The 14,789-nt window shown below is 45.7% G+C and overlaps 1 protein-coding gene across 1 annotated transcript in view; it reads right to left on the bottom strand.

Moving 5' to 3' along the window:
- The window catches only part of RLN2 (relaxin 2), a 36,975-nt gene extending 23,068 nt beyond the window's left edge, over window positions 1-13,907 (bottom strand). Inside the window, exon 1 of the mRNA XM_056522128.1 lies at window positions 13,170-13,907. Coding sequence (XP_056378103.1) covers window positions 13,170-13,398 — 229 coding nt within the window. The 5' untranslated portion in view covers window positions 13,399-13,907. The remainder of the gene's footprint in view (window positions 1-13,169) is intronic.
- Window positions 13,908-14,789: the final 882 nt, after the last annotated feature.

Genomic DNA, 14,789 nt, shown 5'->3' with positions numbered 1-14,789 from the left:
TGGAATGGAAGTCAGGGGCCATGTGCGTTTACAAAGCTCCCCGTGGTGCCAGAACAGTGGACACCCCACATGTGACCCCATTTTGGAAACTACGCCCCTCACAGAATTTAATAAGGGGTGCAGAGAGTATTAACGCCCCACTGGCATTTGACAGATCTTTGGAACAGTGGGCTGTGCAAATGAAAAATTACATTTTTCATTTTCACGGACCACTGTTCCAAAAATCTGTCAGACACCTGTGGGGCGTAAATGCTCACTGTACCCCTCACCTGGAGCAGCTATACCTGGTACCGGTAAAGAGTAGTACAGAACATGTAGTACCTGCCTGTACTGTAGGGGGTGCTACCAGACAACCAGTCAGTGCATGCACTTCAGGAATTCTGATTGGTAAGTTCTTCCGAGTATTGACACGTTTTGAAGATCTGAACTGTTCGTCGCATTGTATATTGAGTCTGGTTTCAAGTTACAATGGTGTAGTACAGATCACTGTATGCTGAAAATATTGTATGTGGAGGCCATTGTAAGTTGAGGGACCACTGTACTTATGTTAAAGTTTGAGATTTTTTTAAAGCAGTACAATAATAGAAAAGCCATGAGTATCATTTTCATCATATTTACCCACAGAATAAAAAAAAGATTTCATGTATAACTGTAAAGTGTACAGGTGAAAATGAAACCTTCTAAACTTTGAAAAATTTTGGTTTTCTTTTCAAATTTTCTATTTCGTTTTTTGGTTGCACCATACATGATATAGTAAAAACAATCACTCATATGGGTCTGTGGGTGGAAATAAGGCGAGGAGGTAAAAACTAAAATGCAAAAATAAAAATTGTCTGTGTCCTTAACCCCTTAAGGACTCAGGGTTTTTCCGTTTTTGCACTTTTGTTTTTTCCTCCTTACCTTTTAAAAATCATAACCCTTTCAATTTTCCACCTAAAAATCCATATTATGGCTTATTTTTTGCATCGCCAATTCTACTTTGCAGTGACATTAGTCATTTTACCCAAAAATGCACGGCGAAAGGGAAAAAAAAATCATTGTGCGACAAAATCGGAAGAAAAATGCCATTTTGTAACTTTTGGGGGCTTCCGTTTCTACGCAGTGCATATTTCGGTAAAAATTACACCTTATCATTATTCTGTAGGTCCATACAGTTAAAATGATACCCTACTTATATAGGTTTGATTTTGTCGTACTTCTGGAAAAAATCATAACTACATGCAGGAAAATTTATACGTTTAAAAATGTCATCTTCTGACCCCTATAACTTTTTTATTTTTCCACGTACAGGGCGGTATGAGGACTAATTTTTTGCGCAGTGATCTGAATTTTTTATCGGTATTTTTGTTTTGATCAGACTTTTTGATCACTTTTTATTCATTTTTTTAATGGTATAAAAAGTGACCAAAATACACTTTTTTGGACTTTGGAATTTTTTTGCGCGTACGCCATTGACCGTGCGGTTTAATTAATGATATATTTTTATAGTTCGGACATTTACGCACGCGGCGATACCACATATGTTTGTTTATTTATTTTTTTACACTGTTTAATTTTTTTTATGGGAAAAGGGGGGTGATTCAAACTTTTATTAGGGAAGGGGTTAAATGACCTTTATTAACACTTTTTTTTTACTTTTTTTTTGCAGTGTTATAGGTCCCAAATGGACCTATAACACTGCACACACTGATCTCCTATGCTGATCACTGGCGTGTATTAACACGCCTGTGATCAGCATTATCGGCGCTTGACTGCTCCTGCCTGGATCTCAGGCACGGAGCAGTCATTCGTCGATCGGACACCGAGGAGGCAGGTAAGGGCCCTCCCAGTGTCCGATCAGCTGTTCGGGACGCCGCGATTTCCCCGCGGCGGTCCTGAACAGCCCGACTGAGCAGCCGGGTCACTTTCAGTTTCACTTTAGAAGCGGCGGTCAGCTTTGACCGCCGCTTCTAAAGGGTTAATACCGCACATCGCCGCGATCGGCGATGTGTGGTTTTAGCCGCGGGTCCCGGCCGTTGATGAGTGCCGGGACCGACGCCATATGATGCAGGATCGCGGCGCGATCCCGCTTCATATCGCGGGAGACGGTGCAGGACGTAAATATATGTCCTGCGTCGTTAAAGGGGTATTCTGGTGGAAAACTTTTTTTTTTTAAATTAACTAGTGCCAGAACGTTAAAAAGATTTGTGAATGACTTCTATTAAAAAAAAATATTTACCCTTCCAGTACTTTTTAGCAGCTGCTGATAATTATTGGAAGTATTAAGATTTTTTAATAGAAGTCATTTACAAATCTGTTTTACCTGGGAGGGAGAATAATCTGACGATCGAGGGACAGAGGCGACCTGTTCCAGCGAGAGAGAATCGCCAGTTGGAGAGGGCGGTAAGGGAACTGAGCAAAGGGCACAGCCTCCATAGCTGCCACCATCCGACCCAGGACTTCCATACAAGTGCGGATGGAGACTGATACCTGAGTCCGCAGGGAGCGGACCCCCTCCCGGAACTCCAGAGGTTTGTCCGGCGGAAAATAAATTCGGGCAGAGACCGTGTAAAATCGAAACCCCAGAAAGGTGAGAGACTGGGTAGGCCAGAGGACTGACTTGTCCCGATTGACCAGCCAGCCGAAACGAGTCAGAGTGTGGAGAGTGATGTCCAGATTCTCCAGAGTCTGGACTCTGGTTGGAGCCTTGATGAGAAGGTCATCCAGATAGGGTATCACCGAGATGCCTTTCGACCGTAACAGGCCCATCACTGGCGCAAGGACCTTCGTAAAGACCCAAGGAGCCGTGACTAGACCGAAGGGGAGAGCTACAAATTGAAAGTGCCCCTCCGAAACCGCAAAGTGGAGGTACCGATGATGGCCCGGAAATGTTGGCACATGGAGGTAGGCATCTTTGATGTCCACTGAGGAGAGGAACTCCCCCTGTTCCAGAGACGCCACCACCGAGCGGAGAGATTCTATCCGGAAGTGGCGGATGAGAAGATGACGGTTGAGACGCTTGAGGTCTAGGATAGGTCGTACAGAACCGTCCTTCTTGGGGACCACAAAAAGATTTGAATAGAAACCCCGAAAAAGTTCCTCTAGGGGGACGGGAACAATCACCCCATGGAGAAGCAGAGACTAGAGAGCCGCACGAAATTGCTTCGCCAGGGGAGGAGACTGGGGGGGCCCGGAATCGAGAAAAGCGATCCCTCGGGAGGGAGGCAAGTTCGATTCGGTAACCGTTGGACACCACGTCCCTGACCCAAGAGTCCTGAATGTGTGAGGACCAGATGTCTCGGAAAAACAAAAGACAACCTCCCACCCGCAAAGAAATCGTGGGTGGAGGCCTTACTTCATGCCGAAGTGAGTTTGTGGTTGCCCGATTTGGGCCCAAAACGGCCAGAGCGGTTGGAGTCCGACTTCCAAGACGGACATGCCCGGAACGAGGGAGCCTTCTTGTCCCTCAAGGGCGCCTGCCCGGACCCTTTGTTGGAGCCAGAGGTCCGAAAGGACCGAAAGGCAAAAGACTCCCTTTGGGAAGTAGGGCGAGCCTTATTTTAAGGTAACAAGGAACTCTTACCTCCCGTTGTCTCGGAGATAATCACATCAAGGCATTTGCCAAAAAGACGGCCACCCGTAAAGGGAAGCTCAGTGAGAGACCTTTTGGAAGCGGCATCCGCATTCCAAGCTTTAAGCCACATAGAGCGGCGGAGGGCTGCTAGGTGACCCACAGCAAAGGAAGAACAACGGGCTGCCTGCATGGAAGCTGCGCACAGAAAGTCCCCAGCCTTAGCGCAACGGAGAGCCAGAGCAGATAGATCCTCTGGGGGGGATCCCGCTAAAATATCCTGATGGAACTGTTGACACCACTCCGACAGGGCCTTAGACACCCATATCGAGGCGAAGATGGGAAGAAGAGAAGAGCCAGCTGCTTCAGTAGCGAACTTCACTAAAGATTCTACCTTTTTGTCCACGGGATCCTTGAAGGCAGCGGCTTCTGCCAGAGGCAGCGTAGTCGCCTTTGAGATCCGGGAAATTGGTGGGTCCACAGAGGGAGAGGAAGCCACCTTAGCGACAAAGTCTTTGTCAAATGGATAACATTCTTGAATTGTCTTGACTCCCGGGAACCTCTTGTCAGGATGTTTCCATGCAGATTCCAGAATGTCGTCAAAGTCAGCGTGAGAGCTGAACCTTTGAGGTGCTGGCTTAGTACGATGAAAGGATACTCCCAGATTGATATCCGAAGATCCTGGGTCCTCCAAGTGAAAGGTGTCTCTTATGGCTGTCACCAATGAGTTCACCATAGCAATTGAGTCCGAGCGGTCCTCTGGGTCAGATGCCGGTTCGGAAGCCTCATCCACAGGTTCACCAGGGGAATGTGAATGAGTAGCGACAGTCCTGGAGGGGGGCAATCCAGACCGGGTACGCGGCTCTGGCGTGGCAGAGTGGCGACTCCGAGAACGTCCACTGGAGGAGCGACGTTTGTGCCCAGACGATAGGAGGGGGGGGGGGGGAGGCGGGACCCGCGAGGGGATAGAGAAATGTCATACCAAACTCCAAAAATGGTCTGGACAAAATTATTGGCACCCTTAACTTAATATTTGGTTGCGCACACTTCGGAAAAAATAACGGAAATCATTCACTTCCTATAACTATCAATAAGCTTCTTACACCTCTCAGCCGGAATGTTGGACCACTCTTCCTTTGCAAACTGCTCCAGGTCTCTCTTATTGGAAGGGCACCTTTACCCAACAGCAATTTTAAGATCTCGCCACAGGTGTTCAATGGGATTTAGATCTGGACTCATTGCTGGCCACTTCAGAACTCTCCAGCGCTTTGTTGCCATCCATTTCTGGGTGCTTATTGACATATGTCCTGCTGGACCCACGATCTCTGACACAAACCCAGCTTTCTGACACTGGACTGTACAGTGCGACCCAAAATCTGTTGGTAATCCTCAGATTTCATGATGCCTTGCACACATTCAAGGCACCCAGTGCCAGAGGCAGCAAGACAACCCCAAAAATTCATTGAACCTCCACCATATTTCACTGTAGTTATTTTGTTTGTAGGCTTATTCCGTTTTGGGTAAACAGTAGAATCATGTGCTTTTCCAAAAAGCTCTATCTTGGTCTCATCTGTCCACAAGATGTTTTCCCAGAAGGATTTTGGCTTACTCAAGTTCATTTTGGCAAAATGTAGTCTTGCTTTTTTGTCTCTGTGTCAGCAGTGGGGTCCTCCTGGGTCTCCTGTCATAGGGTTTCATTTAATTTAAATGTCAACGGATAGTTCGCGCTGACACAGATGCTCCCTGAGCCTGCAGGACAGCTTGAATATCTTTGGAACTTGTTTGGGGCTGCTTACCCACCATCCGGACTATCCTGTGTTGACACCTTTCATCAATTTTTCTCTTTCATCTATGCCCAGGGAGATTAGCTACAGTGCCATGGGTTGCAAACTTCTTGATAATGTTGCGCACTGTGGACAAAGACAAATCTAGATCTTTGGAGATTAACTTGTAACCTTGAGATTGTTGATATTTTTCCACAATTTTGGTTCTCAAGTCCTCAGACAGTTCTCTTCTCCTCTTTCTGTTTTCCATGCTAAGTGTGGCACACACAGACACACAATGCAAAGACTAAGTGAACTTCTCTCCTTTTTATCTGCTTTCAGGTGTGATTTTTATATTTCCCACACCTGTTACTTGCCCCAGGTGAGTTTAAAGGAGCATCACATGCTTGAAACAATCTTATTTATCCACAATTTTGAAAGGGTGCCAATAATTTTGTCCAGACCATTTTTGGAGTTTGGTGTGACATTATGTCCAAGTAGCTGCTTTTCTTCCCTCCCTTTCACAAAGGGAATAAACATGTGTATAAAAAAAATGTGTTACTGCAATCCTTTTCTGTGAGAAATACTTCATTTTCTTGAAAAATTTCAGGGGTGCCAACATTTACGGCCATGACTGAAAATTGTGAATGATTGTACTGACCTACAGAATAAAGATAAAATGTCATTTTTCCTGTAAAGTGCACTGCTTAAAAATGAAACCCCCTAATGTTGCAAAATTGTGTTCTTTTTCCATTTCACCCCACTATAGATTTTAGATATATATATATTTTATAGATCTATAGTGTGTAAATATTTATAAGTAGATGAGTACCCGGCGTTGCCCCGTTTTTCCTTCCAAATCCTTGTTGGGGAGGAAAATAAAGAAAGGAGGAAGCTTTATCCCATCCTCATATTTTGTTGTCATATCCCAACCCCATATCCCATCCTCCTATGCCGACCACCTATCCCGATCTACTATCCTCACCTCCTATCCCGATCTCCTAACCAGTCCTCCTATCTCGACCTAATTTCACGGTGGGTCGCAGCTGCTATCAGCAGCCAGGGACCCGCTGGTAATGGCGGACATCAGCTATCGCGCCATTAACCCCTCTGATGTTGTGATCAATACTGTTCACGGCATCTGCGGCAGTACGGCACTTTGATCGGGTGATCAGATCGCCTGCCAGGGACGTGCACTGACATTTTATATGGCAGGGTCTCAAGTAAAAAAGGGCACTTCTTATTTTATATAATGTTTGTACTTCAAAGCTTACTTTTCTTACGTTTCATGGAGATTACTTTCGTGAGATTGGAACTCCAAGCCTGCAGTCAACTTCAGCAGCCTGTACTTATGGAGTGCCGATAACGTTGATCAATGTACTATGGCCCAGCATTGTTCAGTGTTTGCATTGAAAAGATTCCAGGTAATAGTCTCCTATGGGAACTAAAAAATAGTGAATAAAATGTAAAAAAAAAAAAAAAAAACACGGCTTGGTACGTTACCCACCCCAAAATGTGCATGAAGCTGTATTACTATGGATGTTTCTTTTTTTTTTTTTAAGGAAAAAATTTGCCACATATGGGTTATTTACACAATTATTTTGTGCCTTATTCTATTTTAACAAAACATTCATTTTAAAACTTAGTGGGTACCCCAGCATGTACGTATCCCAAAACTAGCAAGGTGTGCAGTGTGTATTTTCAACCTTAAAATTAATAGTTATTAGTTATATCATTATTTTTTTCTATAAATAACATTAATGTAGTAGCTTTGTTTCATGATGCAGAACAAGAACAGTTGTTAAAGTGGGTGTTAATGTCATTTTCTACAGACGTATGCACTTTCTGTAAGCCAGGTTGGACCTGGAATACATACGCGACTTTTAAATGGAGATGCAACTTTTTTTCTTCATAAATAGCGACTATCGCATTTGATAAATACACGACCACTGCAAAGTAAAAAAAAGAAAAAATTACTACGTGAGCAGATTTCAGAAATGTGCTTTGGTATAAGCAAAAATTAAAAAGTCGCAGCATGTATAGAAAAGTTGCATTTGCGCAACTTTTTTACGCAAAAAAAATTATCTACTACGGAGCTTGATCAATCTCCTTCAGAGTGATTTTAAACACTTATTTTATGGGGAAAAAAGTTTTTTTTAAAGCAGTACAATAGAAAAGTACCGTATTTATCGGGGTATCCCACGCACCGGCCTATAACATGCACCCTCATTTTTCCAAGGATATTTGGGTAAAAAAAAGTTTTTTACCCAAATATCCTTGGTAAAATGAGGGTGCGTGTGTGTGCATGTTTATACCCTGATAGACTGTTTCTGACCCCGCAGAAGCCCCCAGGAAAGGCAGGGGGAGAGAGGCAGTCGCTGCCCGCTTCCCTTCCCCTGCCTTTCCTGAGGTCTAGAGTCCTGCAGCCGCCGCTTCTCTCCCCCTGGCTATACAGAGACTGCAGCCGCCGCTGCCCCATTACCTCCCCCATCCCCGGTTTTATAATCACGGTACCTGTTCCTGGGGTCGGGTCCACGCTGATTCTGGCTCTGGAGGCATCCTTCGTTGTCACTGTGCGCCGGGCCACTGACTGTGACGTCGCGTTGAAGACGTCCCTCGTCATTGCGCAGCGCATAGCAACGACGCAGGAGATGCCGGAAGCAGCGCAGACCCGACCCCGGGAACAGGTAATTATAAAATCGGGGATGAGGGAGGCAATGGGGCAGTGGCGGCAGCGGTCTCTGGACCACAGGACAGGCAGGGGCAGAGAATCGGGCAGCGACGGCAGGTCTCTGGACCTGCAAAAGCCGCTGTAGTTCATTGATTTAAAGCGCCCGCTTTAAATCATTGAACTGCAGCGGCTTATTGGCGTATAACACGCAGATAGACTTTAGGCTAGAAATTTTAGCCTAAAAAATGCGTGTTATCCGATGATAAATACAGTATGTAATCATGGGTATCATTTTAACTCCTTGGGGATGGAGGGCGTATGCATACGCCCTCACCCTCAGTCCTTAAAGGAGAACTCCAGACCATAAAAATTGTCCCCCATAGTGTCGGCAGTTCGGTAACCGGTTCCGGTCTCCACCGCAATCCACTTCCTGGTTGCCGGTGGTTGGATGAATCAGCCAATCACCAGCCGCAGCGCAGTCCGGCCGGCGATAGGCTGAGCGGCAGTGTGAGAACACTTCAGGACACAAAATGCTTCACTACACCAGCACCTGCGGCCGGGGCCGAAAACGTCACACTGCTGCTCAGCCCATCGCCGGCAACCAGGATGTGGATTGCGGCGGAGACCGGAGCCGGTTACCGGAGGCCCTAGGGGAGCGGAGGAAGGTATGTATATCTTTATTTTTTTTTACTGCCGGCACTATGAGGGACAATTTTTATGGTCTGGAGTTCTCCTTTAAGGCCGGGCGGTGATCGGACTGGGATGACTGCTGATATCTATGCCTAGGGGGGTCCTGAGACCCCCCCCCCCCCAATGTCGGTCGATCGGCGCAAATCGCAGGTCAATTCAGACCTGCGATTTGATGCAATCTGGTGACCCGATCGCCCAGAAAATAAGAATGAACGGAGCTGTAAGAGACAGCCCCGACCATCCTAAAGGATAGGAGTGAGGTGGCAGTGTTGCCACCCCCTCCTATCCCCTGCCATTGGTCCGTTAGGCTGACGACCAATGGCAGTTGGGGCGGGGGGGGGGTTAGAGTTAATTTCCCCCGCTCTGCCCACCGATCGAAGTCGGGGCAGAGTGGAGTGGGGGGAGGGGGGGGGGGGACAGGCGGCGAGGTGGGGGAACATGGCCGGCTTACCGGACCGATGGAGGCGGAGACGCCATCCTGGAGCAGCGGCAACAGCAGTGGAGGCAGGCCAGAAAGTGCGGCGTGGAGAAGGCTGCAGCGAAGATGATCTTCACTGTGGCCTTCTAAAAGCTGCAAAACTACAACTCAAAGGCTGTCTGGGCATGCTGGGAGTTGTAGTTTTGCAACATCTGGAGGGTGACAGTTTGGAGACCAATGTGTAATGGTCTCTAAACTGTGGTTCTCCAGATGTTGCAAAACTACAACTTTCAGCATGCACTGACTGTCTGGACATGCTGGGAGTTGTAGTTTTGCAACATGTGAAGTGGCACAGTTTGGAGACCACTATACGGTGGTCTCCAAACTGTAGCCCTCCAGATGTTCCCAGCATGGCCAGAAAGTCAGGGATGCTGGGCGTGTAGTTCTGCAATATCTGGCCCTTCAGATGTTGCAGAACCACAACTCCCAGTATTGCCAGACAGCCATAGACTGTCCTGGCAGGCTGGGAGTCTTGCAACAGCTGGAGGCACCTTGTTTGGGAAATACTGCTGTAGGGTTTTGGTGGAGACAAGCCCCATCTTTGTAACCGGGTCCGCCCCTATTGCAAATTCCTTATTTAGGCCTCAAATGCGCATGGCGCTCTCTCACCCCAAAATTTCTAGTACGGAAATACCCCATATGTGTAAATGCTCTGCGGGAGCACAACAAGGCTCAGGAGTGAGAGAGAGCCATGTACATTTGAGGCCTAAATTGGTGATTTGCACAGGGGTGGCTGATCGTTAAAGTGGTTCTGACATGAACGCAAAAAAAAAAAAAAAAACACCCACATGTGACCCCCATTTTGGAATCGACACCCCTCACGGAAGGTAACAAGGGGTATAGTGAGCCTTAACAACCCAAAGGTCTTTGACAAATTTTCGTTAAAGTTGGACATGAAAATAAAAAAAAAAAAAAATTTTCCTGAAATGCTGGTGTTACCCAAATTTTTTCATTTTCACAAAGGGTAATAGGAAAAATGCCCCCCTCAAAATTTGTAACCCCATTTCTTCTGAGTATATAAATACCCCATATGTGGATGTAAAGTGCTCTACGGGCAAACTACAATGCTTAGAAGAGAAGGGGCACCATTGGGCTTTTTGAGAGAGAATTAGGCTTGAATTGAAGGCTGTGTGTTTACAAAGCCCCCATGGTGCCAGAACAGTGGACCCCCCCACATGTGAGCCCATTTTGGAAACTACACGCCTCACAGAATGTAACAAGGGGTGCAGTGAGAATTTACACCCCACAGGTGTCTGACAGATTTTTTTAAACAGTCATCTGTAAAAATGAAAAATGTAATTTTTCATTTGCACAGCCCACTGTTTCAAAGATCTGTCAAATGCCAGTAGGGTGTAAATGCTCACTGCACCCCTTATTAAGTTCTGTGAGGCATGTAGTTTCCAAAATAGTATGCCATGTGTTTTTTTTGTTTTTTTTTTTACTGTTCTGGCTTCCTAAACTATTGGGCTTCCTAAAACTATTTCAGCAAAATTCGCTCTCCAAGAGCCCTATGTCGCTCCTTCCCTTCTGAGCCCTCTAGTGCACCCACAGATCACTTTACATGCACATATGAGGTATTACCTTACTCGAGAGAAATGGGGTTACAAATTTTGTGGGGCATTATCTCCTATTACTCCTTGTGAAAATTAAAAGTTTGGGGTAACACCAGCATTTTAGTGTTAAAAATCAAATTTTTCATTTTCACGTCCCACTTTAACGAAAGTTTGTCAATCACCTGTGGGGTGTTAAGGCGCACAGGACCCCTTGTTACGTGCCTTGAGGGGGGTAGTTTCCAAAATAGTATGCCATGTGGGTTGTTTTTTTTTTTTTGCTGTTCAGGCACCATAGGGGCTTCCTAAATGCGACATGCCCCCCAAAACCATTTCAGCAAAATTTGCTTTCCAAAAGCCAAATGGGACGACTTCTCTTCTGAGCATTGTAGTGCGCCGGCAGAGCATTTTACGTCCTAACATGGGGTATTTCCATACTCAGAAGAGATGGGGTTACAAATTTTGGGGGGGCATTTTCTCCCATTACCATTTGTAAAAATGGTAAATTTGGGGGGAAAAACTGCACTTTAGTGAAAACATTTTTTTTTTCCATTTACACATCAGATTTTAACGAAAAGTCATCAAACACCCCCCTTGTTACGTGCCTTGAGGGGTGTAGTTTCCAAAATGGTATGCCATGTGGGATTTTTTGCTGTTCTGGCACCATAGGGGCTTCCTAAATGTGACATGCCCCCCAAAAACCATTTCAGAAAAATTCACTCTCCAAAATCCCATTGTCGCTCCTTCCCTTCTGAGCCCTCTACTGCGCCCGCCGAACACTTGACATACACATGAGATATTTCCTTACTCGAGAGAAATTGGGTTACAAATTTTGGGGGGCTTTTTCTCCTATTACCCCTTGTAAAAATTTTACAACTGGGTCTACAAGAACATGCGAGTGTAAAAAATTAAGATTTTGAATTTTCTCCTTCACTTTGCTGCTATTCCTATGAAACACCTAAAGGGTTAACAAACTTTCTGAATGTCATTTTGAATACTTTGAGGGGTGCAGTTTTTATAAAGGGGGCATTTATGGGGTATTTCTAATATGAAGACCCCTCAAATCCACTTCAAAACTGAACTGGTCCCTGAAAAATTCAGATTTTGAAAATTTTGTGACAAATTGGAAAATTGCTGCTGAACTTTGAAGCCCTCTGATATCTTCCAAAAGTAAAAACATGTCGACTTTATGATGAAAATATAAAGTAGACATATTGGCCGACATTTATCATTATCTTTAGACTGTTTTTTGCGTCTATAAAAAGGCACAAGCAGGGTTTATTTGCGCCTTTTTTGCGCCTTTTTGTTTACACATTTCTGCTGATTTTGAGTTGTAATCCACTGATTTTGGCAATACACATGATATAGAAGGGATTTATGAACTGCTCCTTTTTGTAAAAAGGTGCAGAAAAGGCGCAAAGCCACTGAAAAGTCTCTAAAACTACACCATCCCAGACCTGGCGTAGCTTTTTAGTGTATGTGAAGAGAGAAATTTGAGAAAATGTGACCTGCACCTGTATCAAATGCTCTGTGAGATTTAATAAATTCGGTGCTCCTACACATTACCAGCACACACAAAAAGGTGTAAATAAATGCTTCATTTACACCTACAATGATAAATGAGGGCCATTGTATTTGTGAATCAATATATAATTTATTTGGAATGTCTATTTTCCTTACAAGCTTCAAAGTTAGAAGAATGCAAAATTTTTACCGTAAAGTGTACAGCGTGAAATTGAAACCTTGAAAAATTTGCTACATTTTTTATAATAATTTTTTGTGTTTGCCGTACATTTTATGGTAAAATGAGTGATGCCATTACGAAGTACATTTGGACACACAAAAAACAAGCCTTCGTATCGGTCTGTGGATAGAAACATAAAAGACACATGATTTTTAGAAGTGGAGGTGGAAAAAACGAAAATGCTAAAATAAAATTGGCCTTGTCCTTAAGGGTTAAAAGGCTAGGAGGAATAATCTGGCAAGCCTGGCAGTCCAAACTATATTGATGAGTCTCTACAGAAGTGGTCCCCAAACTGTGGCCCTCCAGATGTTGCAAAACTACAACTCCCAGCATGCCTGGACAGCCAACGGCTGTCCAGGCATGCTGGGAGTTGTAGTTTTGCAACATCTGGAGGGCCACAGTTTGGGGCCCACTGCGCTACAGGTTCAATTATGTAAACAAAGAGACGCAACCAAAACGCAAATGTTGGAACACAGCTGGCTGGCTTCAAGTTTTCCATTGTTCCGTTCTATCATTGGAGCAGAACAACAAAAATCATACCCGACGCAAATGACGCCTGGTGGACCCGGGGTCCCTTAGAATTTTTTTTTACTGGAACCTGTAAATGAACCACCAACAGGTGTGAACTGAGCTTAAGGACAACAGGGACAAAAGTTGTGAGGTAACTCCTGTACAGGTATATATATATACAGGACACTTGGGCGCCTACCCTGGACTCCTCACCTGTGTTCCTCTGCCCGGGGCTCCTCCAGTCCTCATGCTGCAGCCGCTTCCACCGGGAGCCTCCGCAGGCAAAGATCACCGCCCTGATAAACTCGCGTCCACATAACTTTACCCCGTACTCTGAAGCGGTGGCCGGGCTCCTCTGCCCCCTCAGCTCTCCGGGCATCGCAGTGACCAGCATCAGCAGCCCCGTCATGAACAGGAGCGAGCCTCTGAGGAGACGCGCCATGTGTAGCCGAGTGACAAGCGCTATTCTCGCTGTAGATAGAGAAGGGATGGCGGGACAGGTGCTAGTGTGTGCGGAGCAGCTAAATTCTCTTCACCAGTGCCCTGCATACCGTGACCGGCTCAGCGCTGCCCCTTATATCCCCCTGACGAAACATGAGTCACCGTGCCCCCGCCTGTGTCTTCCATCATCATCATCATCATCTTCATCATCATCATCTTCTCCTCACACCTCAGCCCCAGTCTCCTTCACACTATTCCCCTGCTGTATGTCTGCATTGTAACTTCAGGAAAAGTGGGGAGACACTGGCTTTACCACACCAGCCCGAACTCGAATTTCTAAATGGAGAATCTGTTTGGGGTTTTCACTGCTGTAATATTCTGGGAAATCCATTTCTTCAGTGAGATTTCATCGGAAAACATTATTAGCTGCATTGCAGAGTATGTACAGCAGTGTTTCCCAACCAGGGTGCTTGCAGCTGTTACAAAACTATAACTCCCAGCATGCCCGGACAGCTAAAGGCTCCAAGGACGGGCTTATTTTTTGTGGGACGAGCTGTGCTTTTTAGTTGTACCATTTTTGTCATACATACTACCTTTTGATCGTTTTTATTCCACTTTTGTGGACCATAATTATAAGTTCTTGCACCTTTTTTTTATGGCATTCAAGGTGCGGGATAAATAAAATTATTGTTTTATAGTAAAAGTGGCAATAACTGTTGTATATGTATATACTCGAGTATAAGTATATCCTCGAGTATACATATATACTCAAGTATAAGATGAGTTTTTCAGCACGACTTATGCTTGAGTGAACTCTCCGCCTGTCAATCCTTCTCAGTGGTCTTCAACCTGCGGACCTCCAGAGGTTTCAAAACTACAACTCCCAGCATGCCCGGACAGCCATCGGCTGTCCGGGCTAGCTGGGAGTTGTAGTTTTGAAACCTCTGGAGGTCCGCAGGTTGAAGACCACTGCGGCCTTCGTCATCATCCAGACCCCCCCCCCCCCCCCCCTTTGGTTTTCTACTCACCTCCCCTCGGTGGGAAGCAAGGGAAGCCGATGGCTGTCCGGGCATGCTGGGAGTTGTAGTTTTGAAACCTCTGGAGGTCCGCAGGTTGAAGACCACTGGGGCCTTCGTCATCATCCAGACCCCCCCCCTTTAGTTTTCTACTCACCTCCCCTCGGTGGGAAGCAAGGGAAGCCGATGGCTGTCCGGGCATGCTGGGAGTTGTAGTTTTGAAACCTCTGGAGGTCCGCAGGTTGAAGACCACTGCGGCCTTCGTCATCAAGCAGACCCCCCCCCCCCCCCCTTTAGTTTTCTACTCACCTCCCCTCGGTGGGAAGCAAGGGAAGCCAATGGCTGTCCGGGCATGCTGGGAGTTGTTGTTTTGAAA

This window comes from Hyla sarda, chromosome 1 (assembly GCF_029499605.1).
Source record: "Hyla sarda isolate aHylSar1 chromosome 1, aHylSar1.hap1, whole genome shotgun sequence".
NCBI classification, from domain to species: domain Eukaryota; kingdom Metazoa; phylum Chordata; class Amphibia; order Anura; family Hylidae; genus Hyla; species Hyla sarda.
Note: the sequence above shows the minus strand (reverse complement) of the source record. Positions and strands in the feature narration are given on the sequence as shown.